The sequence below is a fragment of the Phyllobates terribilis genome, unplaced genomic scaffold, assembly GCF_046119375.1.
Source record: "Phyllobates terribilis strain yellow unplaced genomic scaffold, ASM4611937v1 Scaffold_11__3_contigs__length_659146591, whole genome shotgun sequence".
NCBI lineage: Eukaryota > Metazoa > Chordata > Amphibia > Anura > Dendrobatidae > Phyllobates > Phyllobates terribilis.
Window position 1 is genome coordinate 356624792 of NW_027362771.1, and position 25560 is coordinate 356650351.

General features: G+C 40.5%; 1 protein-coding gene across 3 annotated transcripts in view; it reads left to right on the forward strand.

Annotated features, from left to right (window-relative positions):
* SHF (Src homology 2 domain containing F) overlaps positions 1-15142 on the forward strand; it is a 331977-nt gene extending 316835 nt beyond the window's left edge. For all 3 annotated transcript variants that reach the window (XM_073652898.1, XM_073652899.1, XM_073652896.1), the window contains one exon: positions 11318-15142. In XM_073652898.1, coding sequence (XP_073508999.1) covers positions 11318-11504 — 187 coding nt within the window. In that variant the 3' untranslated portion in view covers positions 11505-15142. The remainder of the gene's footprint in view (positions 1-11317) is intronic.
* The last annotated feature ends 10418 nt before the right edge of the window (positions 15143-25560 follow it).

Sequence of the window (25560 nt, forward strand, 5' to 3'; positions counted from 1 at the left end):
GCGACCTGCCTTCCTGTTGTGCCTTATGATGATCTCAGACCGCTCATGCCGGCAATTCAGCTGCTTCCGCTGATGTCATGTTGGCAGAGCAGTGGCATCTTTTCCACTCTGCTCTGCTGATGAGGCGTGACTGCCGACATCATGCTGATTAACAGCCGGCTCCCTGCTGCCTAACTGCAGGAAGTCAACTGTCATTCAGCATGACGTCGGAAGTCAAGCCCCATCGACAGAGCATTCATGGAAGAAGAAGACCTGCTCTTTAGACATGGAGCAGGTGAATCGCCGGCAAGAGTGGTCGGTGACCGCTTTGAGCCAGTGCCACGTAGAACAGGCAGGTAGTTGGCAACTACTTCCCTGTCCCTCTTTAGGCACATAGTAAAAAAAAATCCTGGACACCCTATTTAAAAAGTTTGTATCAAGATGAGAAGTTCTCTCTATCCACAGGATAACTGTTAGAACCCTCCTGTTTGTTTTTTCCATCTTGTGTTTTGCGGTCACGTGACCATCTGCCTTTATATTCCAGCTCCGCCCTTGTGGCTGTGCTGGACTTCAGTGTTTGACTGTTTCTCTAGCCTGGTACTTCGGTGCCTTACTCTGTCAAGTTTGCTTAGTCCTTCTGGGACCTTTAGTACATTTTTGTCAGTTTATCTTTTTGTGTTTCCACAACAACTTCTCTGTTTAGGAGGTGCCCCATTTTTTGTTCCAGTCCTTAGTTCTTTTAGGGACCCCTTCCTTAATGCTATAGGTCTTCGTTCAGACTAGCCGAGGACTAAGGTGGGTCTGTTCGCTAGGAACAGGCAGCCCACTACATCGTAGGGATTCAGCTTAATGTTACTGTAGGGACAATTTTCCCTGATCTTTCCTTAGTACATGTTGCAGATCATAACAGTAAGTCCAGACCAAAAAAAAAAAGCTAAAAGGAAAGAAATTCGGGGATCAGTATGGTTTCTGTCCAGGATTTGGCTCAACGCCTGCAGGGATTGTCTCTGGAGGTGGCCGAGCTTCAGCAACACATGAGTAGCTGTTCTGGAGTGCATTTTGTCGAACCCTAAGGTAGGACTGCCTGATTTTTTTTATGGTAAACAGCAAGATTTTTTTTCCTTTAAAAATGCTTGTTTGTTATATTTTCGTTTGAGACCAAGGTCCTCTGGGAATGAATCACAGCGCATTGGTTTTATTATGTCACTTTTGCGCAATGAACCACAGGTGTGGCCCTTTTCTCTCCAACCTAATGATCCGTGTTTAAGGTCTGTTGAAGAATTTTTTTCTGCTATGGGGCTATTATATGACGATCCTGATCGAATCTCATCTGCTGAAGCAGAACTCAGGCGTTTGAATCAGGGGTTAGATGATGTTGAAAATTATTGCACACACTTCAGGAGATGGGCTTCAGAAGTGAAATGGAATGATCCTGCTCTGAGATGTTTATTTCTTGCTGGTCTGAGTGAAAGGGTTAAGGATTTGCTAATTGCATTCCCTGCACCTGAGACTCTGCAGGATGCCATGCAGGTGTCTGTTCATGTAGACAGGAGACTGAGGTGCAGGCTTAATGAAGTAAAGACTCCTGTAATGTCAGTTCCTAGTCCCCAGAAAATCTGCTCTGATGGCAGAGAACCGATGGAGGTTGGGGCGATGCCACTCTGCTCTCAGGAAAGAGACCAGAGGTTTGCCGAGGGATTGTGTCTTTATTGTGGTAAAGCTGACCATTTGATTAAGTATTGTGAGCGTCGTTTAAGTAAAGAAAAAAAAAAGGTCAGTTACGCCCGTATAGCTTGTTTACTCTCTGCAGGAGTATTTCTTTCTGGGAGTACTACTTTGCAGGGAGATTTGATTGACTTTCAGGAATTTGTGGATTGTGGTTCAACACTTATTGTGATTGATAAAGGGTTTTTGGAAAACCTTAAATTGAAATCCAAACCTTTGTCATCACCTATTCACCTATTTCTGTGATTGCAATTGATAACACTCCCTTGAAATGTATTACTCACAAGATTGCTGCATTTCCCCTCACTATCAATGTAGTTCACCAAGAAATTTTGGACTTGGTTGTTTTAGATAATTTACCCTCTCCGGTTGTTCTAGGTTTGCCTTGGTTAAAACGGCACAATCCTGTATTGGACTGGTCTACTAATGTGATTAAGTCTTGGAGTCCGAAGTGCTATGATAAATTTTGTAATGGTCGCTTTGTGTCTGTGGAAAAAGGGGAATTACCGATACCTATTCAAGATTTTTGGAGGGTTTTTTCAGAGGAGGAGTCGCAAGTTTTACCTCCTCATAGGGATTATGATTGCGCCATTGAGTTTGTTCCAGGAGCTACTCTTCCTAAGAGTCGCTTGTTTACTCTGACTATCCCTGAAAGAAAGGCCTTGGAGGAATACATACAGACTAGCCTGGCTGCTGGTCACATTAGACCTTCTAAGTCACCTGTGGCAGTTGGATTTTTCTTTGTTAAAAAAAAGGACGGGGGTTTACGTCCATGTCTGGATTTTCGTGAAATTAATAAGATTACCGTACACAATTGTTATGCATTGCCGTTAATTCCTGACTTGTTTAACCAGTTAGTGGGGGCCAAGTGGTTCTCCAACATTGATCTCTGGGGGGCATACAATTTGTTACGAGTGAAGGAGGGTAATGAATGGAAAACTGCTTTTAACACTCCGGTAGGTCATTTTGAGAATCTGGTGATGCCTTTTGGTCTTACCAGTGCACCTGCTTTTTTTCAGAACCTTATTAATGACATCCTGAGACCTTAGATTGGTAAGAATGTGGTTGTGTATTTGGATGACATTTTGATTTACTCACCAGATCTAGAGTCCCATTGGCAGAATGTGCGTGAAGTTTTGCAGTTATTGAGTGATAATTCACTCTTAGCGAAGCTGGAGAAATGTGAGTTCGCTGTGCAGAAAATTAGTTTTTTGGGCTACATTGTCTCCAGCGAGGGCTTTGAGATGGACCCTGTGAAGGTTCTGGCTGTGCAGGAATGGCCTAGGTCTATTGGTTTGAAATCTATAAAGAGATTTTTGGGTTTTGCCAATTATTACAGGAAATTCATTAAGAATTTTTCTGTAATTGTTAAACCGCTAACCGATCTCACCAGGAAAGGTGCGAATACGGCCCAGTGGACTACTGAGGCCATTGAAGCGTTTGAGTATCTCAAAGAGAGGTTCAGTTCTGCCCCTATCCTTATGCAGCCTGATGAGACCAAGCCTTTTTTGGTCGAGGTCGATGCTTCTTCAGTGGGGGTCGGAGCAGTTTTGTCTCAGGAGAACAAGGGTGGAGTACATCCTTGTCCCTTCTTTTCGAAAAAAAAATTCGGAAACCAAACTGAATTCTGATGTTAGAAATTGGGAGTTGCTGGCTATTAAACATGCGTTTGAACATTGGCGTCATTTTTTGGAAGGCGCTAGATTTCCTATTCAGGTTTTCACAGATCATAAGAATTTGATCTATCTGGATGCTGCCAAGCGCTTGAATGCCCATCAAGCTAGGTGGGCACTTTTTTTCTCTCGGTTTCATTTTACTGTTACCTATATCCCTGGTACTGAGAATGTTAAAGCCGATGCTTTATCTCGCAGCTTCTCTCCTACGGTCGGTGCCAAGGAGGAGGAGAGCATTTTACAGAAAGGAGTTGTGGTGGTGGCATTAGACTCCGTTTTGGAGAATGGGATTCTGAAAGCTCAAGATGAGGCTCCATCTAATAATCCCCATGGGAGGTTGTTCGTGCCTAGAGCCTTTAGGAGAGATTTGTTTGTGGAGTGTTATGAGTCTCGGTTGGGAGGTCATCCAGGAATTTCGGAGACTAAGAGACTTATCATTTGCAGTTTTTGGTGGCCTGGATGGCAGAAAGAAGTCATCAAGTGGGTGCGTCAATGTACTGTGTATGCTAGGTCAAATGCTTCACATACTCCTGCTGCGGGGTTGCTTTGCCCTCTGGAGGTTCCTAGTGCACCTTGGACACATCTCACAATGGATTTTATTACCGATCTTCCTGTGTCCGAGGGTTTTACTGTCATCTGGGTGATCGTGGACCTTTTTAGTAAGATGTGTCATTTGGTTCCATTCATTAAGTTGCCCTGCACCAAGACACTCGCTAAGGCGTTTGTTATGGAGATTGTCAAGCTCCATAGCGTTCCCACGTATATTTTTTCTGATAGAGGACCTCAGTTTGTGGCTCGCTTTTGGCGTGCTTTTTTGACACTTTGGGAGTCCATTTGTCATTTTCGTCTGGTTATCATCCTGAGTCTAATGGACAGACTGAAAGAAAGAACCAGGATGTTGAACAGTTTTTGTGTTGTTTTGTGGCAGATAATCAAGAGGTGTTGTCTGAGTTTCTGCCTCTCGCAGAATTTTCTCTTAACAATCATACATCCTCCTCTGCTGGGTGTTCTCCTTTTTTTTGTTGTACTGGGAGACATCCATCATTTGGTTCATTCTCCAAATTGGGGTCGGCGGTGCTGGAGGAGGAGAATTTTTCCGGTGATTTGGAGAGAGTTTGCAACCTTCAAGAGGCTAACAAGAAGTCCAAGAAGTATTTTGACAGGAAACGTAAGGTGGTTTTGTTTACTGTGGGTGACATGGTTTGGTTGTCCTCGAAGAACCCGCGGTTAAGGATTCCCTCTAAAAAAAACTGGGTCCTAAGTTTGTGGGTCCATTTAAAGTGCTTCAGGTTGTTAACCCATCTGCTGTTAGGTTGGATGTCCCTACTTCCTGGAAGATTAATCCTGTGTTTCATGTTTCCTTGTTGAAAAAGGCTGATGTATCTGATAGGGACGCCACTGTCACAGTTCCTCTTGTGGTGGAAGACGGCGAATATGAAATTTCTCGTATCTTGAATACTAGATGGCATAGAGGGAGATTACAGTATCTTGTCTCCTGGAAGGGTTTCGGTCCCGAAGACAACGCCTGGGTAACAAGCCTAGGAGCAGAGACATCATCCGTCCTTAAAGCTTTCCACAGGAGGTTTCCGGATAGGCCTGGACCTGGAGGATCTGCTTTCATCTGTGAAGAGCACAGGGCGCCAGTGGCGACTTTGCCAATCCTGGTGTTCTGTGGCAAATGCCAAGCGCCCTGCAAGGTGTTGGGCTGTGAGCACAACCCCCATCTGTGGACGTCGGGCCCTCATACCACCCTCATGGAGTCGGTTTCTAACCATTCGTGCAGACACATGCACATTTGTGGCCTGCTGGAGGTCATTTTGCAGGGCTCTTGCAGTGCTCCTCCTGTTCCTCCTTGCACAAAGGTGGAGGTAGCAGTCCTGCTGCTGGGTTGTTGCCCTCCTACAGCCCTCTCCACGTCTCTTGGTGTACTGGCCTGTCTCCTGGTAGCGCCTCCAGCCTCTGGACACTACGCTGACAGGCACAGCAAGCCTTCTTGCCACAGCTCGCATTGATGTGCCATCCTGGATGAGCTGCACTACCTGAGGAACTTCTATGGCTTGTAGAGTCCGTCTCATGCTACCTCGAGTGTGAAAGCACAACCAACATTCAAAAGTGATCAAAACATCAGCCAGAAAGAATTAGTACTGAGATGTGGTCTGTGGTCCCCACCTGCAGAACCACTCCTTTATTGAGGGTGTCTTGATAATTGCCAATAATTTCCATCTATTGTCTATTCCATTTGCACAGCAGCATGTGAAATTGATTGTCAATCAGTGTTGCTTCCTAAGTGGACAGTTTGATTTCACAGAAGTTTGATTCACTTGGAGTTATATTCTGTTGTTTAAGTGTTACCTTTATTTTTTTTGAGCAGTGTAGTTTCTATGCAGGGGTTTTGGAGATGAAAAAAAGTATTATCTATAAAAAATAAAATAAAAAAGCATGATCTATAAAAATAAAATAAAAAGTAAATTATAGAATTTATGACCTATTTAGGCTGAAAATCAAAATGATTATCAAGGTTAATGCACAATACTGATGTGATATGTCATCTTTTCTATAATTGTTCTGTTTTAGCTTTACAGATCTTGGTCAAGGTTAAGTCTAAAATGAACTTTGTAAGCATGCTTGAAGTGTGGAAGCGCATATTTTTTCCTTGTCATAGCAAGGTTAATGTACTGCTGGGTATTCAGTTATTCCTGCTAGAAGTGAATGAGTTAATTAATTGCAAAGCTCTCACAGTGCAGAGATATATATGCTCCATCTCTACTTGTCCTCTCCAACACTTCCTTGCTTCTCCCTGGAGAGCCATTCATCCAGCAGATAGTTTCAAAGCCAGGACACTGCTCTCCGATAACCTGCCTGAGCGTAATTGGAAATGACAGTGTTTCTGGGATAGTGTACCTGGGATCACCTAGTATATTTTGGTATCACTGTGTATTTCTATCATAATGGATGTCTGTGAATGTTAATTGTGCTTTACAAGCTTGCTGCGTTAAACACCAGAAAAATGAAACTTTCCTCCTTACTGCTCCATCCTTCCATTTCTGAAACACATTCTTATTCTACTTTCAGGAGATAATCCAATCGTTGAAAAAATAACCAGCAGCAGATAAAATAAAATGCAAAAATAAAAAAATCAAATATCAAAATAATCTATAAGCCCACCTCTTCTCATCCCCGGCAACCCAGTGCAGAAGTTCCAGTGGTCCAGTGTATATAGAAGAGGCTTCAGTTGTCCTCTATTTGCTTCATCATGGCTAACGTTTCCGAGCAATGATGTCTGTAGTTTGTCACGTACACAATGTTGTTACTGTCACTGAAACTCCTTAATGCGGGAGAGGTAAAGGGATTGTATGAAATGAGTAAAACAAATTGGTCTTTAAACCCATGAACAGTTCCATTCTTATACTTGAACTGTCTGGTTTGCAGCTCAATCCTATTTAACTTCATGGAATGGAGTTGCAGTACCTTACATCACATGCTCTACAGTCACAGGCGACCCTGTGCAGATAAGTGTGATTATTTTTTATTACATAACTCTAAAATGGCAACCAAAAGACTGAAACTAATGCCCAGGTTATTATCGGATGGGAATCCATACCAGTATCTTTGCCATATGCCCCATGAAAGTTTTTACTGTTGAACATACTGTTGACTCTTTGCTTTTAGACCATGAGAAAGGTGCTGGTCCGGTACGTTAGTATTAATAAAAACTTATTTGGAATCCCAATGCTCTTCACTCCCATGACGCAGTCCGCCCAAATGTGTCAGTTTCCAATTTCTATTTTTTGCTACTGTTGAACATAGACATAGGCACCATTTACTAATCGGAGGCAAAAAGAAGTGTCTGTCTGACCTGGGGAAGAAAAGGATCAGGCGGGTTCAATTTTAATGTCTTTTGTTTTCCTCGAAGTTAAGCTACCACATTGTCTGATACAAGGTGTCTGCTCATTGAAGACACTTCTGCAGACAACTTTTAGATCCTTGATGACATTTATATACACAGTATGTGGCAGAAAGCATAGTTTCAGATTTTATTTGAGGCTGGCCATAAACCTCAGATTTGTATTTCTTTTACCCTCAGGACACCTGCCAGACACCTATAGTGGCAGCTTATGTCCCTTAAGAAAAAAAGAACAGGATGAATTGAAAGCCAAGAGCTGATATCAGTTAGAGTATGGGGATGCCAGTCAACTGATTTTCGGGGTAGATGTAGATCGGGCCTGTCAGATTTTGGACTTCTAATTGCTTTTTTCTCTGAGAAATAAGCTATCGACAAAGATGTCTGTCACCTAACATGGCTGTTGGCTGAACAATCGGTCAAAGCCTCATTTGGCTGGCAGCTAACAAATGTGTATGGGGGCTTTTAAACTTAACTGCCAACTTTTAAAGAGTTCCTGTCACTAGGACAAAAGTGGCCAGTGTTTGCTCTTATTTTTATTCCTGCTGTTCCTGAGTATTGTATTTTTTTAAAATCTACCATAAGGTTCCAGAGGTATGGGTATTTTTCGTTAGCCTCCCTATTATGCAAATTTGTATGGTCTTTACCATGGAGACATTGCTCACAGGATTCTATGGAGCATATCGTTAGGCTGCTTTGCATAATTACCCTATGAGAAATGCCCTCTTCTTGAAGTTGGGTTCACTTGTCAGATTTTTTGGTGTGCTGTCTGTTATTTATACGGTTGCATCACAGATCCATTATAACCAATCTTCCTTTTCACATGGCTTTTTTTTTGTGAACCAATTGTATGCAAAATACAGTGATGTTCTATGTTGATCTGCCGATGCAAGTCAGTTGCACTGTAAAAAGAAAAAAAAGTACATAGATATATTTTGTGTCCTCATCATATTTGCTTTAACAACTAATAGGAGGTTATCTATTTAACTTACAGAAAAGTCCTCCAGAATAGACTTTTCTGTATGCACGGTCAACCTCTACTCCTCCCTTTTAACACATTGAGACAGATTAAGGCTGTGAGCCGTGATGCGGATTTAATGCGTTTCCGCTGCACCATTTCCGCCGCAAAAGCGCATTAAAAACGCTTGTTAAGTTGTCGGTCGCGTGACCTGTTACATGACTAAATGATGTCATGGAAGGTCCATTTTAGAGCACAGCGAGCCGCCGAAGACACCGGACGCACCGTAGTGGAGACCGGGGACCATTGGAAGGTAAGTATAATGTTTTTTTTTTATTTTTCAACATTTTTATTCTTTTTATTACTATTGATACTGCATTTGCAGCATCGTAACTTGGTCACACAACATAAATCCATGTCGGTTGCATGTATTTATATAGTGTGACCAAGTTGTCAAGCACTTTTCCAAGTGATGCTAAAATCGCTTGGAAAAGCGCTTGCCAACCCGCATGCGAAATCGCATGTTAACCCCTTAAAGACCTTGGGTTTTTCCATTTTTGCGTTTTTGTTTTTTGCTCCCCTTCTTCCCAGAGCCATAGCCTTTTTATTTTTCAGTCAATATGGCAATGTGAGGGGTTATTTTTTGCGGAACAAGTTGGACTTTTAAACGCCATCACTTGTTTTACCACATCGTGTACTGGAAAACAGGAAAAAAATTCCAAGTGCTGTGAAATTGCAAAAAAAATGCAATTCCACAGTTGTTTTTTGTTTGTTTTTTTACCACTTTCGCTGAATACTAAAACTGACCTGCCATTATTATTCTCCAGGTCATTACAAGTTCGTAGATACCAAACATGTATAGGTTATTTTTTATTTAAGTGGTGAAAAAAAAATCCAAAATTTGCTAAAAAAAAAAAAAAAAATGGCATTTTCTGAGACCCGTAGCATCTCCATTTTTCATAATCTGGGGCCGGGTGAGGGCTTATTTTTTGCATGCCAAGCTGACGTTTTTATTTATACCATTTTGGGATAAATCCGATGTTTTGATCGCCCGTTATTGCATGTTATTGCAATGTTGCGACGACCAAAAAAACATTATACTGGCGTTTAGAATTTTTTTTCTCGTTACGCCGTTTACCGATCAGATTAATTCTTTTTTTATATTGATAGATTGGGCGATTCTGAACGTGGCGATACCAAAATGTCCGGTGCGGCGCTGTTAGATGCCACTGTCAGAGATTGACAGCGGCATTTAACTGGTTAATAGCCGCGGGTGGATCACGATTCCACGGCTCTTGCGGGCACATGTCAGCTGTAAGAATCAGCTGACATGTGCCCGATTCAGTGCGGGCACAGTGCCGGAGCCCTCACTGAACCAGGGGTCATAGCCTGGGGCGTACTAATATGCCCCAGGCTATAAAGGAGTTAAAAACGCTTCACAAACTCTTCTACCTGGCAGAAAAAACGCATGTAAAATCCGCATGCTTTTTTTCTGCCAGGGAGATGCAGAAACGCTCCACAGCATTTCTGCATCATGGGCAGTTAGCCTTACTGTCGCAGTGCAGCTCAACTTTAGACAAACTTGGGCCTTGGCTTAGCTGATTTGGGAAAAAAAAAATTGGCCTGAAAGTAAGGCAGCCAAGAGTGGGGCTAAAGTTAGAAAAAAGAGTTCAAACAAGTACCAAATTTATAATCCATGATGAGCCGCCCTGAAAAATATGGCGCATTTTCATACTGTCTAGTGTAAATGTATGCTATCTATAGGTTATACAGAATTAGTAATTTGCCTTAATTTATTTTACTTTTGCCTGTGTAATTTGAGCCCCCATTGCAAGTCTCATATTTGTCATGTTTGTTTCAGTCAGTACAGAGTTTCTGCAGTTACAGATGATGTTGATCGAGGGAACTGGTCTGAATGCCGTATGGAGTCGGGAAGGAAGGAATTTTTCCCCTAATATGGAGCTATTAATTTCTGCCCAATGGGGTTCTTGCCTTCCTTTGGATCAACATGTTAGGCAATAGGTTGAACTTGGAGGACTGAAGTCTACCTTCAACCTTAAAAACTACGAAACTACGATGTAATGGCTACATATGGGGGGGGGGTGTTCTGATAAGTGTAGACAGACATTTTTTTTAATATGATGAATTTCAAAGTTTTATAATTTTTACTTATGTTAATAATTTATAGAAAATATGCTGCAACCACACTGTTCTTTAATAGGTAACGGAAAGAGGGGGGAAAGACAGGTCAATCTATAATGCTCTTCCAAGACAAACAAAACTGAAAGAGATGTAGGAAACTTGAGCATATCAAGTAATATATAAAACTCTTTATTTCAACAATCAGTGAAAGCAGATAAGTTTCAAATTAAGATAGTAGAAAAAGGGGAAACAGAAGCGAAGTGCCATGTCTGTACAGGGAGTATACAATAATATGGGCAAGAGAAGGTCATGGCTTCAAGGAATGGAGAATGCTATCAATCTGAACATAGTCCAGTGGAAAATAATGTATAATTCAGTACAAATACACAGCGGCATGTAATCAAAAGTGTGAAGCAGGTTGCTTGAACCAAGAGTAGTTTATATAAAGTGCTTGTGCAGAGTTACATGACAATGCGAGACCATCATAATCAAGTTCAACCGTACTTAAGAGGTATGTAGACCTACACCTCTTTCAGTTTTGTTCTTTTATAGGGTAACTGACTGAGATAGAAGACCTTTTGACAAAATTATAATCACTTCTACTAGTCATCCGGACACCTTCCATTGAGCCACTGACTGCCCTCCTTCCCTCCTCCTACCGCCATACTTAGGATTTAAAGTGATATTAATGGCTTTACTTTTTCTTACATTTGATATCTAAAGATAGGAGTGTGGTCTTAATAGATTTAGGAAGGTCTATATAATGTGAATGTGTATGCTTCCGCATGTTGGTTCATAGGGCAAGTACCAAAATTTGAAGTTGCAATTTTTTGCTAATCTAACAGTGTTCGTCATTAACCATTAGACTAGGATTAATGCATGAATTAATTTATTTTATAATATCCTAAAGTAATATTTTTATTTTTTTTTAACCATTAGGAGCAACCAAGGATTCATGCACATGAAGCTCTCGCGTACCAAAGAAAATCAGTATGTGCTAGGACAGAACAGCTCACCTTTTGACAGCGTACCAGAAATAATCCACCACTATACCAGCCGCAAGTTACCAATTAAGGGTGCTGAACACATGTCGCTGCTCTACCCAGTTGCAATACGAACATTGTAACAGCAAGCATGTGGATGTATAGAGAACCTAGAATGTCGAAAGGACCGATCAATGAAGTGTGGGTTTTTACTCTTCAGTCTCCCTCAAGCAGTGTCATAAACTGCCGTCACCAAAACAACAAATGGAACGTTAAAGTGTAAAGGAGAAAAAAAAAATAACTTCCAACCTTGATTTTCTAGATTTAATTTTCTTCTCTTCGGTGTAGTGAATGGAAGCTAGAACACATAGAATGTTTTGTGGCAGTACTTTAAGTGGATCTTCTAAAACAAACACTGGCTGTTTTTTTGCTTACCATAAGTCGCCAAACATTAATAAACCATTAACCCAGCTGAATGGGCACCAACCTGTTCTTACATTTGAGGTCTGGGACTGTAATGTCCCGAATGTTGCAATACTTCTATAAACAATGTAAAATGCTTGTTATTTAAGATAAGAAAATGTATTTCCTGGTATTTCTTCTACAACATCGTTATCAATGAGGGATATGAATCCTGGTCTGCCGTGCGTTTGAGCGTGTGTAACAATATCTCATCTAAAGTTCAGCAATACAGTATAATGTTGTGAAGGTGTGAAGAGGCCAAGTGAACGGAGCAGATTGTAGAGCTCTCCTTTTCTGTGGGGCATAAAGAAGGCAATAATAACATATAGGTTTATTTTTGTACATCTGGCTTTATAAAGATTTCCAGCATTAGCCAGGAGGCAATTATTTCAAAAGATGTTTCCTTCTGTTTGATGTTGTTTAGCCATGTGTTGTAATTGATTTATCTATCACTTTAAGGGATTGTCCGGTCTTGTGGTTCAAGTCTGCAGTCACTCTGTTACTCCAGACTTGTGAATCCTCACAGCTTGCACAATGCACGCCGTCAGGATTCAGCTCACACAGTGCATGCTGTCAAGGTTCACCAGTGCCGGAACGGGCGGGCACGTAGCCGTGAGTATGCGATTTGCATACAAGTGAATTGAGTGAGGCCAGACACGTCTAGTCAGAATGTGTCCGACAGTATGTAAGTCGCATATTTACAGTGACATGACCACCCGCTGCAGGCATCGGAGAATCCTGACCGTGCAATGTGCAAACTGTGAGGATTCATGAATCTGCAGTAACATAAAGTGAGTGCAGACTTGAACCCCAGGCCTGGACAACCTGCTTTGACATTTTTAGATCATTGCTCACATTACATTAAAGGGTTATACCCTACCCTAAAAATAACAAAACAAATGTAGCAGATTGGATGGGATAGGGGATTACAACCCAGTGATCTCAGGACCCCCAGCGATCAGCAAGTTATTCCCTATCCTATGGATAGCGTATAACTTGTTTTTTGGGGAATTACCCTTTAATATCCATTTTTTTCACCATGTATGCCACTGCTATCACTTTTGATACAAATACCAATTCCTCCTTTAATTTGGGTATTTATGTTGAACCTGCATTAAAAAAAAAAGAAAATTGAATCAGTTGAAAAGCAAATATTTTTCATTTCTTAAAATAGTGTTCATCTCTAACTATCGTATAGCTATAACTTCTAGCAGATGTCTTCAATTCACTCACTCAAGTAAATAATAATGAACAATAGCATGACTTTTTTTTAAAGATTTTGTTTGTTAATGTGTGGTTTGTGTGGTTTGTCATTCTGAAAGATGTACACTGAGCTAGATACATTCTAACTTGTATAAAATGTTTTATACAATGACTTAAGAATGTAGAAACGAAGGTAAAAGGAACAAGATTTGATTATTTTAAATATCCTGTAAATTTCTAGATTTGATACATTTTGAGATCAATTTCTTAAATGGGTTTCTTCAAAGGTCTGGTGGAATACTTCTAGTGCACTTTGCTAATTGGTGACTAAAACGTCCATAGACAAATGAGTTAAGAGGATCTGTCACCAGATTTTACATTACATACACTATATTAAATCGACTGATGTACTTGTTTGAAAATCCAAATCAGTATGTTTATATAATCCTAAAGTTTCATTGGCTCGTATTAAAATGGTAATTTGATTATAGAGATCATGTAGCAATTCTTACATGGATTTTCAAAGTAAGTTCACCTGCCTCATTAGGTGGAGGATATATTTAGTGATAAATAATAAAGTAGGTTTAAAATATAAGAAATAAAGACAGAATAACTGTAAAACAAATTTCACATACAGCTATATGCAAATTAATTGAGACAGCAGTGTTGATAAGATTCTATTAAGTGTTGGCTGTGTTACAAGACAGGTCACAGGCATGGCCATCTTTAATTCTTTATCTTACAATATACCTGGAAAACTTTTTTTTTCAACTGAATTTGTCTGCTTTCTAAAAAAACAACAAAAAGAAACACCATATACTGACCTCCCACACCAGCGATGTCAAAATCGGGGGGCTTGGATGACATTGTTATGCCATGTGAGCACCACTGCCATTCAGCGGCCGCTATTTGGCTGCTGCACTCTTAAAACTTCTGCTTGTTTGAGGTTCGTCCCAAGGTGTGAACCTCCGACAAACGGAAGAAGTGATAGCCCAGCAGCAGATAGTGGCTGCCGATTGTCTGCAGGGATCATGTGGCAATGTCACGCAAGGCCTGGGAGACCTCATGCCAGTATCACTGGATTGGGGCTGATGCGGGAGGTAATTGTTGTATTTTTGTTGGGGGGACGGATATTTCTCAGTGCTCTGTTACCCAATATATAGTATATGACTAGCTTTTTCTGGGAGCAAGTTTACTAATCATTCTACCATTATATTCAAAAAATGACCCAGTATTATTGAATTATGTTTAACAAGTCAAATTGCAAAAGCAGAAAACTATGCTGTCAATCAGTGTTGGATTGGGGTGCCAAGGACCCACCAGTAACCTATTCCGGCGCCCCACTTTTCAACTACATGTAAATGTGACATTATCCTCAATCACAAATGTATAGAACAATGAAATAGGTAGATTGTTAAATGAATAATGCTGCCTTTGTCTGTACGTAGTGAATAAAGTACAGACAATAAAGTATATTGTGCCAAGTACTGCTCATATAAGATGGTGGTGGCCCACTCTTGCACAGGGGTCCACCAGACGATTCTGCTGTTCTCCCGTGGGCCAGTCCAAGCCTGCTGTCAATCGACCACACAAGAAAGTGTAGGATTAAGTGTCTACATAACTTAGTTTTCCCATTTTTATTTTAGTATGAAATAATTCATATTTCCCATATGTCTATTTTTAAGTGTTTGCTGGAAGCACAGCTGATATTGAAATTGCAAAATGCTGACATATTCCCAGATAAGAGAATCTTACAGTGTCAGCCTTCTGCTTTCTACTTTATTGACACATTTGCTCTTACATAATTTTCATACTATTTAGGTTATTAAGCTCCAACGGCAGAGTGTTCCCTAACCTGATGTGTAGGTTCACATACTAATTAAGGCAAACCTAGTTGTCATAGCCAATTTCTGACATCTTTAATTTATTTTAGGTTTCAGGTTTCTTGTTACCCAATTCACTTATGTGTTCAGCGGGGGTAACGTCTGGGTACATATGCCCGAGGGTTGGAGGAATCTGCTCTTTCTTGCTCTCTTAATGTTTGTGTTTTTACTGCTGTTACAACTTTGCATTTGTGACTTTTGCCTTGTTAAATAAAAACTGTATATTTAATGTAGTAATGTTATCATTAAACTTATTTTATATTCCATTTCCGTCAAAGTACAGACATAGCTCTCAGGATAAAAAAAAATTAAAATAAAAAGATCGGTAGTAATTTTCAGTTATTTTTCTACTACACATTTTAATCAATGGTGTACATAAAAAGACATAGGAGGGAAAGTTAACAAGATAAAAAATTGGACCTCTTTCTGGTGATTCTCATTACCAATTACCTGATGTTATAATGTCCAAGTCCAATTTGCTACTTGAATGCATTTTCCCACAATAGTAAGAGATCCCATATTTCTACATATTTCTAGTATATGCGATCACACTATTTTGGGGGGGTTCTGACTGCTGAGACCCCTCAGTAACCATTGAAATTGAAGGTCAAGCAATGCTGTTTCTTGACTATTTCTTTGGAATAGGTCTCCTCTCCTCACGGGCACCATATGGGCAGTCATATGGTAACAACAACAAACATTTGTATTGCGCTTTTCTCACAATGGATTCAAAGGCCCTGGTCCATAAGTGTTCTCTCCAGAAATGTCACTGAAAGCACTGTGATAAATCTCAAAAATGTTGCACAACTTTGAGGTTGTGCAAAAATGTTGCAATTTTTGGCATCTTCACGACAGTTTTTCCCAGCTCCTCAAAGGTTGGTGGAGCTGGGACGGGACAGGAGCAGAACATAGGCGTGATGCCACATCTCGTCTAATTCGTAATGAGCTGTAGCATACTTTACACCAGAAATCTTACTCCAGTCTCTGTCACATGACACTTTTCAGACACACCTGAGTTGTTAAGAGGCTTGCACCTTATCATGAATCAGGCTCCTCTGACTCCAGCACACCCCCTCATCAAGACTGGTATAAACATCACTGGTCTTGATGATCTATTATACATACATCCTTGTTTCTAATTATTCTTTTGGAATCCATTATCAAATTAAATATGATGCATGTATCAATTCAATAATATATCTATATTTGAGGAGAGGGCTCATGGGACCATTGGTATATTACTAGGAGAGCTTTTGGCTGACCAGCAATCATTTCCAAGTTCTTTATTACTGACAGATATTCACATTTCCAGCTGAAGATGACATTTTTCTGAGATTACTTTGAAAGTTTATCTGACAAACAGATGACACCATCAACAAGCTGAGAGGGTTTCAAGGATTTTGGAATGCCACCTTGAAATGTGAATTTATTTTAATGGTCTCTTGTGAGAGGGAAAGACAAAGTTGTTGAAAGTTCTCAGTTACTCTGACCTCTCTAAATCTAAAAAGGAATGATGCATTTTAGATTCAGCCTTTGTTTATTGAACTACTTTACTGCAGCAATGAATTCATTTTCAGAAAGCTTTTCAATTTTACTGATGGACAGCAAGGTCAGCAGCCTGATGTCTCTACTTTGCTAACCCACTCATCCTTCTTCAGAAACCTTTCACACACTCTTATATCCAGTAATGGAACTACATGTTTCTAAAGACACAACTGTTTTAGCAGTTTTTTTGTTTTATTTATTCAGGTATACAGTACCATCCTATTAATAAAAATATATACGGTAATTATGTAGGTCATTTAAGGTAGAATAGAAAATCAGCCAATTGTAAATTGTTTGTTAAATTTTTAAGGAGCTTTTCCAATCAACATAATTGTCACATATCCACTAGATAGGTCTGGTTCTTACTGATGGGACCTTCGCCAATAATTCTTTTACTTACCACACCCATTGGACCAATGGCCTATGTGTATGGGGGTTGCCAAATTGTACCTTTAAATACACTCCTGTGTGAAAAATCCAATCAACTTTGTTGGAAATCTGCAAATGTTCTTTACCACCAGAAGAACAAAAGAAAACTGAGGTTTAGTAGTTTTTAATATGTGCATTAAGAATATGCTTGCTTCCCTGCGCTACAGTTACTTGTGTTGGACAGTTTAAAATGCATTTCTCTACCTTTTTTTTTTTAATTTTATGTTCCCTATTTCATAGTCATACTCCATATACTCTATCATCTATATTTTTGTTATAGATTTAGAATTTTAAAGGAACCTGTCAGGTTCGATAACGCTATTAACCTGCAGATATGTGGTAAATCAGCAAGTTAATAGCGTTGTGTAGGTGCTTATCCGCAGTACTGAAAGTGTTGCACCCAGGAGAGAAAAAAAAGCTCCGAGCGGTGGTTGTAAGCACGCCCCGGCACTGACAGCCAGCTCAGCAGTACAACAGTACAGAGCCAGCTCTCAAGTCAGTGCTGGGGCAACATTACAGCCGCTACTCTAAGTGCTGTGAGCGGTGACTGAAATTGCTCCAGGCACGCCTGTATGACTGAAAGTGGAGGCTCCCGGGAGGACTAAAGTTAATTTTCTCCCGGTGCCACACTTTCAGTACTGCGGCCGGGCACCTACATACCGCTATTAACCTGCTGAATAAAACTATATCTGCAGGTTAATAGCATTATCCGACTTTATAGGTTCCCTTTAATTAATTTTTATATTGTTCAGTTGAGTACACACAATAACCTGAATTGGTATAGTTACTGATCATGGATAGATTAAATTATACATTGCTACTGAATATACAGTACAATGCAGGTGTGGAAGAAAAACAAAGTGAGAATGATTTTAAAGATTGATGTGTTAATTTAATTTTAGCAGCTCACAAAAGTGAATAATAATAACAATCTTTTTATTTATATAGCGCCAATATTTTCCGCAGCGCTTTATAATTCAGACAATTTACAGACATTATCGGCACTGTCCCCATTGGGGCTCACAATCTACATTCCCTATCTGTATGTCTTTGGAGTGTGGGAGGAAACCAGAGTACCCAGGGGAAACCCGCGCAAACACGGGGAGAACATACAAACTCCTTGCAGATGTTGTCCTTGGTGGGATTTGAACCCAGGACCCCAGTGTTGCAGTGGTAACCACTAAACCACTGTGCTGCCCAATGAACAAAAGAGAAATTTAAATCAAATAAATATTTTCTATGAACACCCTTTGCCTTCAAACCAGCATCAATTCTGCTAAAGGCACGTGCACACAGATTTTGAAGGAACTTGGCAGAGAGGTTGTTCCAAACATCTTGGAGAACTAACACAGATCTCTTGTGGATGTAGTTTTGTGCAAATTCTTCTATCTCTACATGTAATCCCAGACCGACTCAATGATGGTGATACCAGGACTCTGTGGGGCCATATCATTACTTTATGGACCCATTTGTTTTTCTTTATGCTGAAGATAACATTGGCTGTATGTTTGGGGTCATCTTCCTGCTATATAATAAATTTTAAGCCAATGAGACGCCTCCCTGATGGTATTGCATGATGGATAAGTATCTATCTGTATTTTTTGGCATTGATGTTACCTGGGATGCTGAGTTACTACTCACGGACAAGCAGTAAGACAGGGTAGTCCGGAAGTCTGAGGTCAGATACCAGGACAGCTCGTGGTACAGAGGGGCAAGACACGGTCCAGGGGTCAAATGCCAGGAGGGTACATCATGATAAAGGGATAAGAAAAATTGATAGTCAGATGCCAAGTCCGGGGTCAGGTACCTGAGGTCACAGAGCATCAAAAGCAAAAGGGATTATACACACACAAATAGTCAAGACAGATCCAAGGTCCGGAAACCAGATCAGGAAATCAGACACAAAGCACTCAGCACACACCCCACGGAGCAAAGCTACAGCTGACAATGGCCTGCTCATAGCTAGTCAGTTAAGTAGCTAGCGAATTATCAAGAACAGGAGACACATGGAGGAAAGCCCGCAGGCTAGGCCAGATTAAGTATTAAGCAGCAGGACTGTCAATCAAAATACTGAAAGCCCAGCACACCCCAGCCTCCGATTAGCCAACTGGGCTGCCACTCACCATACTGACAGTCCAGATCCTATAGGGTGACTGAGCTGTCACTCACAGCGTCCCTAGGACACAGTGAGTGATGAAACCGTGACAGTACCATTTAAGCCTGACCAAAACCTCAACTCCATTTGTTGAAATGTAGTCCGAAACTTGCAAGGAACCTCCATCATGCACCATGCTTTACTGTTGCTTGCAGACACTAATGTAATGATCTCTATCCCTTTTGTGAACAAACTATGTTCATATTTAACACTTGAATTCCCTGTCTGGAGCACTTGTTTATCATTTTTTACTGCACCCCAGCTCCTAGGTTTTTATGCATAATTGTGTCATTTCATCTTGTTTCTGTCTCGAAGGTATGGCTCTTAGCTGCAATGCTTACATAAAGACCAATTCTGGCCAGATACCTCCAAATAGTAGATGGCTGTAGCTGGATCTCACTGGCTGCTACCAGTGAGCTATTCATCAATATATTAGGCCATTTATTATTGATATCCCATATGATCTAATAGTAATGCAAAATACACAGCAATATTACCTGCAGGGTGTATGTCCAGGAACCTACCACACCTGTCACGCGTTTCGCAATGGAATGCTTCATCAATGGAGAGCGGTTGCTGTAACTGTGCCCCTGGCACTGAATGACTGTTGGCCCTAATGCTGAACCTGCTGTCAGTTATTGTCAAGGGCTCGGTTATAGCCACTACTCTCTATGCACAGAACGGTGACTGAAAACGTGCCACTCCTATGACTGAACAACGAATGCTGGTGGGGAGAATAAAATGTATTTTCTCCCGGCAGTGGGGCTCTCAGTGCGGGCGCTGCACAGTGTCAGAATGCTATTAACCTGCGGATTACACCAAATTTGCAGGTTAATAGCATTATTTTAGATGAAACTTTCCCTTTATATCAGTTGTAGAATGGAGACCATGATGATAGACAGAGATGTGGCAGGAGATGTTAGGTGGTGCAGAACTGTGGAAAGCTTTGTGGATGAAATGAATGAGTTTATATTGTAGCAGATGGGTAATCAGTGCAATGATTGGCTCAAGATGGAGGCATTTGTATAATGGCTGGACAGAAATAAAATCCTGGCTGTCCCATTCAGGATGGATTGGAGAGGAGAAAGTTCGGTAAAAGCAGACAGATCAGTAGAGAGTTGAAGTAGTCTAGATGAGAATGAATAAGAACGACAGTAAGAGTTTTTGCAGTTTCAAAGGTAAGAAGAGATCAGATTCTGGAAAAGTTTTTAAGATGCAGATGACATGAGCGAGTGAGTGATTGGATATAGGGAGTAAAGGAAAGTTCTGTGTCAAATATGACCCCAAGATAGTGAGCGTGCTGCTTAGGAGTTATGGTTGAATCACCCAAGAAAATTGCAATATCACGTGTAGGTCGGTTAGTAAAGGGAGGAAACACGAGAAGTTCCGTTTTGGAGAGATTCCGTTTCAGTTAGAGGTTAGGCATGTTGTTAGAGACAACAGAAGGAAAATCCCTGGTATTTTGTATTAAGGTAGGGGGTGAGGTCAAGAGAAGATGTGTAAAATTGCGTGTCATCAGTATATACAGTTGAAACTAAAAGTTTACATACACTATATAAAGACACATATGCATGTTTTCCTCAATATCTGACATGAAATCAGAATAAACCTTTCCCGTTTTAGGTCAAAATACATCCACAGGTGTGTCTCTAATTAAAGCCACGGCCCAACTATCAGTATTTGGTCAGTATTTGGTCAGTATTTTTTCTCAAGAGTGGGAGCCAAAGCCTGGAGTGGGTGATAAATGCAGAATTGGTGACTTGTTTCTATTATACCTTTTCTCTAATTGTTCCTCACGTGGTTTTGGCTCCCACTCCTGAGAAAAAATACTGACCAAATACTGATAGTGGGGCCGTGGCCTAACTCAGATGTTGCTAAAAAAACTATCATACGCTTCCAAACACATGACATCATCATATGGGCAGTCCAGAATTGTTTAAAGGCATAGTAATCTTAGTGTATGTAAACTTTTGACTTTGCTGTAAGCAATAAAAATGCCTTATAACATTCTCGCTCATTATTTTGGCATTTGTCAAATATTAAAAATGATCATAATCCTAATTGACCTAAATGGGAAAGGTTTATTCTGATTTCATGTCAGATATTGAGAAAGACATGCATATGTGTCTTTTTATATAGTGTATGTAAACTTCTGGTTTCAACTTAGATGGTACTGGAAATCAAATCTGCTGATGGCTTGTGAAATAGGAACAGTATATAGAGAGAAGAGGAGGGTTCCTAGGATTGAACCTTGAAGAACCCAGACCGTAATGGGAAGTGGACAGGAAGAAGAGCAGGAAAAAGTTTCAGTGAAGGATAAGTCAGAGAGGTAGAAGGAGAACCAAGAGAGAGAGCAGATAATTTGAGGCCGATAGAGTGGAGCATAGTGAGAAGGAGCAGTTGATCAACAGTTTCAAATGCAGAAGACAGATCAAGGAGAGAATCAGCAGGGAGTAGTGACTATTAGATTTAGCTGTTAATAGATCAATAGAGACTTAAGTGAGGGCAGTTTCTGTAGAGGGTAAAGAACAAAAACAAAATTGTAAAGGGTCAAGAAGAAAGTTTTCTGAGAGATAACGAATTAGACAAGAGTGGACCAAGTGTTCCAGGAGCTTAGAGATGAAGGGAAGATTAGAGACAGGTATGTAGTTAGCAGAGCAATTTTGGTCAATGGCTGAGGTTTATTTATTAAAGGGGTTATGACTGCATGTTTGAATGAGGAGGGAAAGATACCAGAAGTAAGAGAGAGGTTAAATACTTTAGTCAGGTGGGTAAGTGACAGTCTATGAGGGACTGAAGGAGATGTGAGGGAATAGGGTCATTGGTGCAGGTTATAGGGTGATTATAAGAGAGGAGCCTGGCAACTTCTTCTGTGACTGGTTTGGAGGTAGAAATTGAACTTGGGGTGCAGGAGGGATATGGATCTAAGCTTTGAGGGGAGTAGGTGAAAATGTCCTTACTGATATGGTTGATTTTTTCTTGGAAATTAGTAGTCAGATCAACAGCGTTGTGGTTGGTGACGGGGGCCTGTACTTTAGGGCTCAAGAAGGAGTGGAACATTTTGAAGAGCCATTTTGGATTGTTGGATAGTGATGTGATGAGGGTGGTGCAGCAGGCTTGTTTGATCAGATGGAGAGATGAAAAATAAGTTTTGAGCATGAACTTATAGTGGATGAAGTCTTCCGCTTAGTCATTTTCTCTGCTCGGCACACCTGGAACACCGCTAGAGAAAACTTGTTTGCATCATTTTTCAGGGTTGCCATCATCTGTGTCAGGTTGTTCTGCGTGTATAAGGTGTTGCCTCTTCCAAGGCACATGCCAATATCTTATTCTAATGTGAAAATGCTAAATCTGGACAGGAGAGGGATGATATTGGAGCTAAAGATAACTTCAGATTGTTCAGAAGCGGCTGAAAATTGGTGGCACGTAGTTTTCTGTATGTGTGGTAAGTGGGGTTTCCTGAGTGGAATGATAATTCTTGACAGAGAAAGTAAAAAGGTTGTGGTCGTATTGCAGGAGAGGAAAGATAATATAGTCATATACTGAGCAGAGACGAGAGAAGACCAGGTTCCAGTGTATTCTTAACTTCATTCGCACCAGAGTTAGTAAGCTGTGAAAGGGCAAGAGAGGAGGTTAGAGAAAGAAGATAAGTAGCAGATGCAGAGAGGAGATCAGGGATAAAGTTGTGAAGAAAAGTAAAACAGGGTTAGATTATAAAAAAAAAATATATATATATAGCCGAAGTTCTGAACTTCTCATGGAGAACTGTCCAATCCATCATCCAAAAATTGAAGGCGTGTGGCACAATTGTAAACTTACTAAGCCATATCCGTACACCTAAACTGACTTACCAAGCAAGGAGAGCACCAATTAGAGAAACAGCCAAGAGGCCCATGGTCACTCTGGAGCAGCTGCGGAGACCCACAGCTCAGATGGGAAAGTCTGTCCACTGGACAGCTATTAGGCCACATTTACATGTTCAGTATTTCACATCAGTATTTGTAAGCCAAAACCAGGAGTGGGTGAGAAATTCAGAAGTGGTGCACGTGTTTCTATTATACTTTTCCTGTGATTGTTCCACTTCTGATGTTGGTTTACAAATCGTCATATACTGCACAAATCTGACCTTTATGGAAAAGTGGCAAGAAAAAAAGCAATTTTTGAAAGCAACCCATAAAAAGTCCCAATTGCAGTTTGCAAAAAGCCAGGTATGGGACACTACTAGCATGTGGAATAAGATGCTCTTATCAGATGAGCCAAAGCAGAACTTTTTGGACTAACTGCAAAACACTATGTTGTGGAAAACTAACACTGCACATCATTCTAAAAACACCATCCCCACCGTCAAACATAGTGGTGGCAGCATCATGCTGTGGAAATGCTTTTCTTCAGCAAGGACAGCAAAATTGGTCAGAGTTGATGTGAATATGGATGGAGCTAAACACAGGGCAATCCTAGAGGAAAACCTGTTAGAGGCTGCATAAAACTTGAGACTGGGGCGAAGGTTCACCCTTCCAGCAGGACAAGGACCCTAAACATACTGCCAGAGCTAAAATTGAATGCTTTAGATCAAAGCATATCCATGTGTTTGAATGGATCAGTCACAGTCCAGGCCTAAATACCCTGGAGAATCTATGACAAGACTTCTTGCTGTTCCCAGACTCTCTCCATCCACTCTCACTGAGCTAAAGCTAGCTTGCAAAGAAGAATGGGCAACAATTTACACCTCTAGATGTGCAAAGCTGACATACCCTAAAAAAAACTTGAAGCAGTAATTGCAGGAAATGGTCATCCTACAAAGTATTGACTCACTGGGGCTGAATACAAATGCAAGTCACAATTTTCAGAGTTATATTCTTAAAATATTTAGAAAAGCATCCATCATTTCCTTTACACTTCGCAAATACTTGATACTTTGTGTTGGTATATCACATAAAATCCCAATAAAAGGCATTAAAGTTTGTGGGTGTAACATGAAAAAATATGGAAAACTTGACAGGGTATGAATAACTTTTCAGTGCACTGTAAACAAATACTCATGCTGGAGAGAAAATACCATAAAACATCAAGTGATTAAGATAACTTCAAACATTTAGAAACAGACATAAAATCAACTAGTATATGCCAAAAATGAAATCATGTTATATCAAGGGGATATGTTCACAGTTAACAGCGGTTAGACAGCAGAATCAATGAGTATCGTAGAATGTTAGAGTTGGAGGGGACCTCCAGGGTCATCGTGTCCAACCCCCCTGCTCAATGCAGGATTTACTAAACTATCTCAGACAGATGTCTGTCCAGCCTCTGTTTGAAGACTTCCATTGAAGGAGAACTCACCACCTCTCGTGGCAGCCTGTTCCACTCATTGATCACCCTTACTGTCAAAATTTTTTTCTAATATCTAATCTGTATCTTCTCCCTTTTAGTTTCATCCCATTGCTTCTCATGTTTCCATGTGCAAATGAGAATAAAGCTGATCCCTCTACAGTGTGACAGCCTGTGAAATATTTGTAGACGGCTATTAAGTCTCGTCTCAGTCTTCTTTTCTGCAAGCTAAATATTCCCAAATCCTCTAACCGTTCCTCATAGGACATTGTTTGCAGACCGGTCACCATCTTGGTAGCTCTTCTCTGAACTTGCTACAGTTTTTCAATGTCTTTTTTAAAATGTGGTGCCCAGAACTGAACACAGTATTCCAGATGAGGTCTGACCAAAGAGGAGTAGAGGGAGATAATTACTTCAAGTGATCTAGTCTGTATGCTTCTGTTAATGCAACCAAGAATTGTTTGACATTTTGCTGCAGCATCACACTGTTGACTCATATTCAGTCTGTGATCTATTAGTATACCCAAGTCTTTTTCACATGTGCTGTTGCTTAGCTCTATTTCTCCCATTCTGAATGGAAACATTGAATCCAAACTGTATTAATGCTCAGCAAGATATATTTACAACAAATGAAGGTTCTTAGCGCATAAATTGGCCAATTCATGTGTACCCATCAACCGCGGAAAGTTGTCCTCCCTCTGATGGGTACTGCTCTATCCTACATGCCACTTTTGGGCTACAAGCCTACAACAAAACAGACAAACATGTCTTCTCCTGGGCTAAAACACCTACAATTTAAATGGGCAAGGAGAACTGATTATACATCATCTGCTGGTTAATGGGAGGAGTGCAGAGTCAGACGAGAGGCAGTTACAACCTCATAGTAATATATAATGAAAAAACCTGACCAGTACCTTCTAAATGTGAACTGGTGCCAGCTGCAGTAGCTATAATATACAAAAAGAAAGCACAGCAGACACATGAAAACAATGGAAACATAGAATTTAAACTATAAGGCCTATAATTCCGTGCGTCCACCTTCTTCCCCTTTTTGAAGATAGGGACAACATTCACTCTTCTCCAGTCTTCTGGGACTTCTCCTGTTCTTCAAGAATTTTCAAAGATTATGGAGAGTGGTTCAATAATTTCCACTGCTATCTCCTTCAGTACCCTAGGATGTACTGTAATTCATCTGGA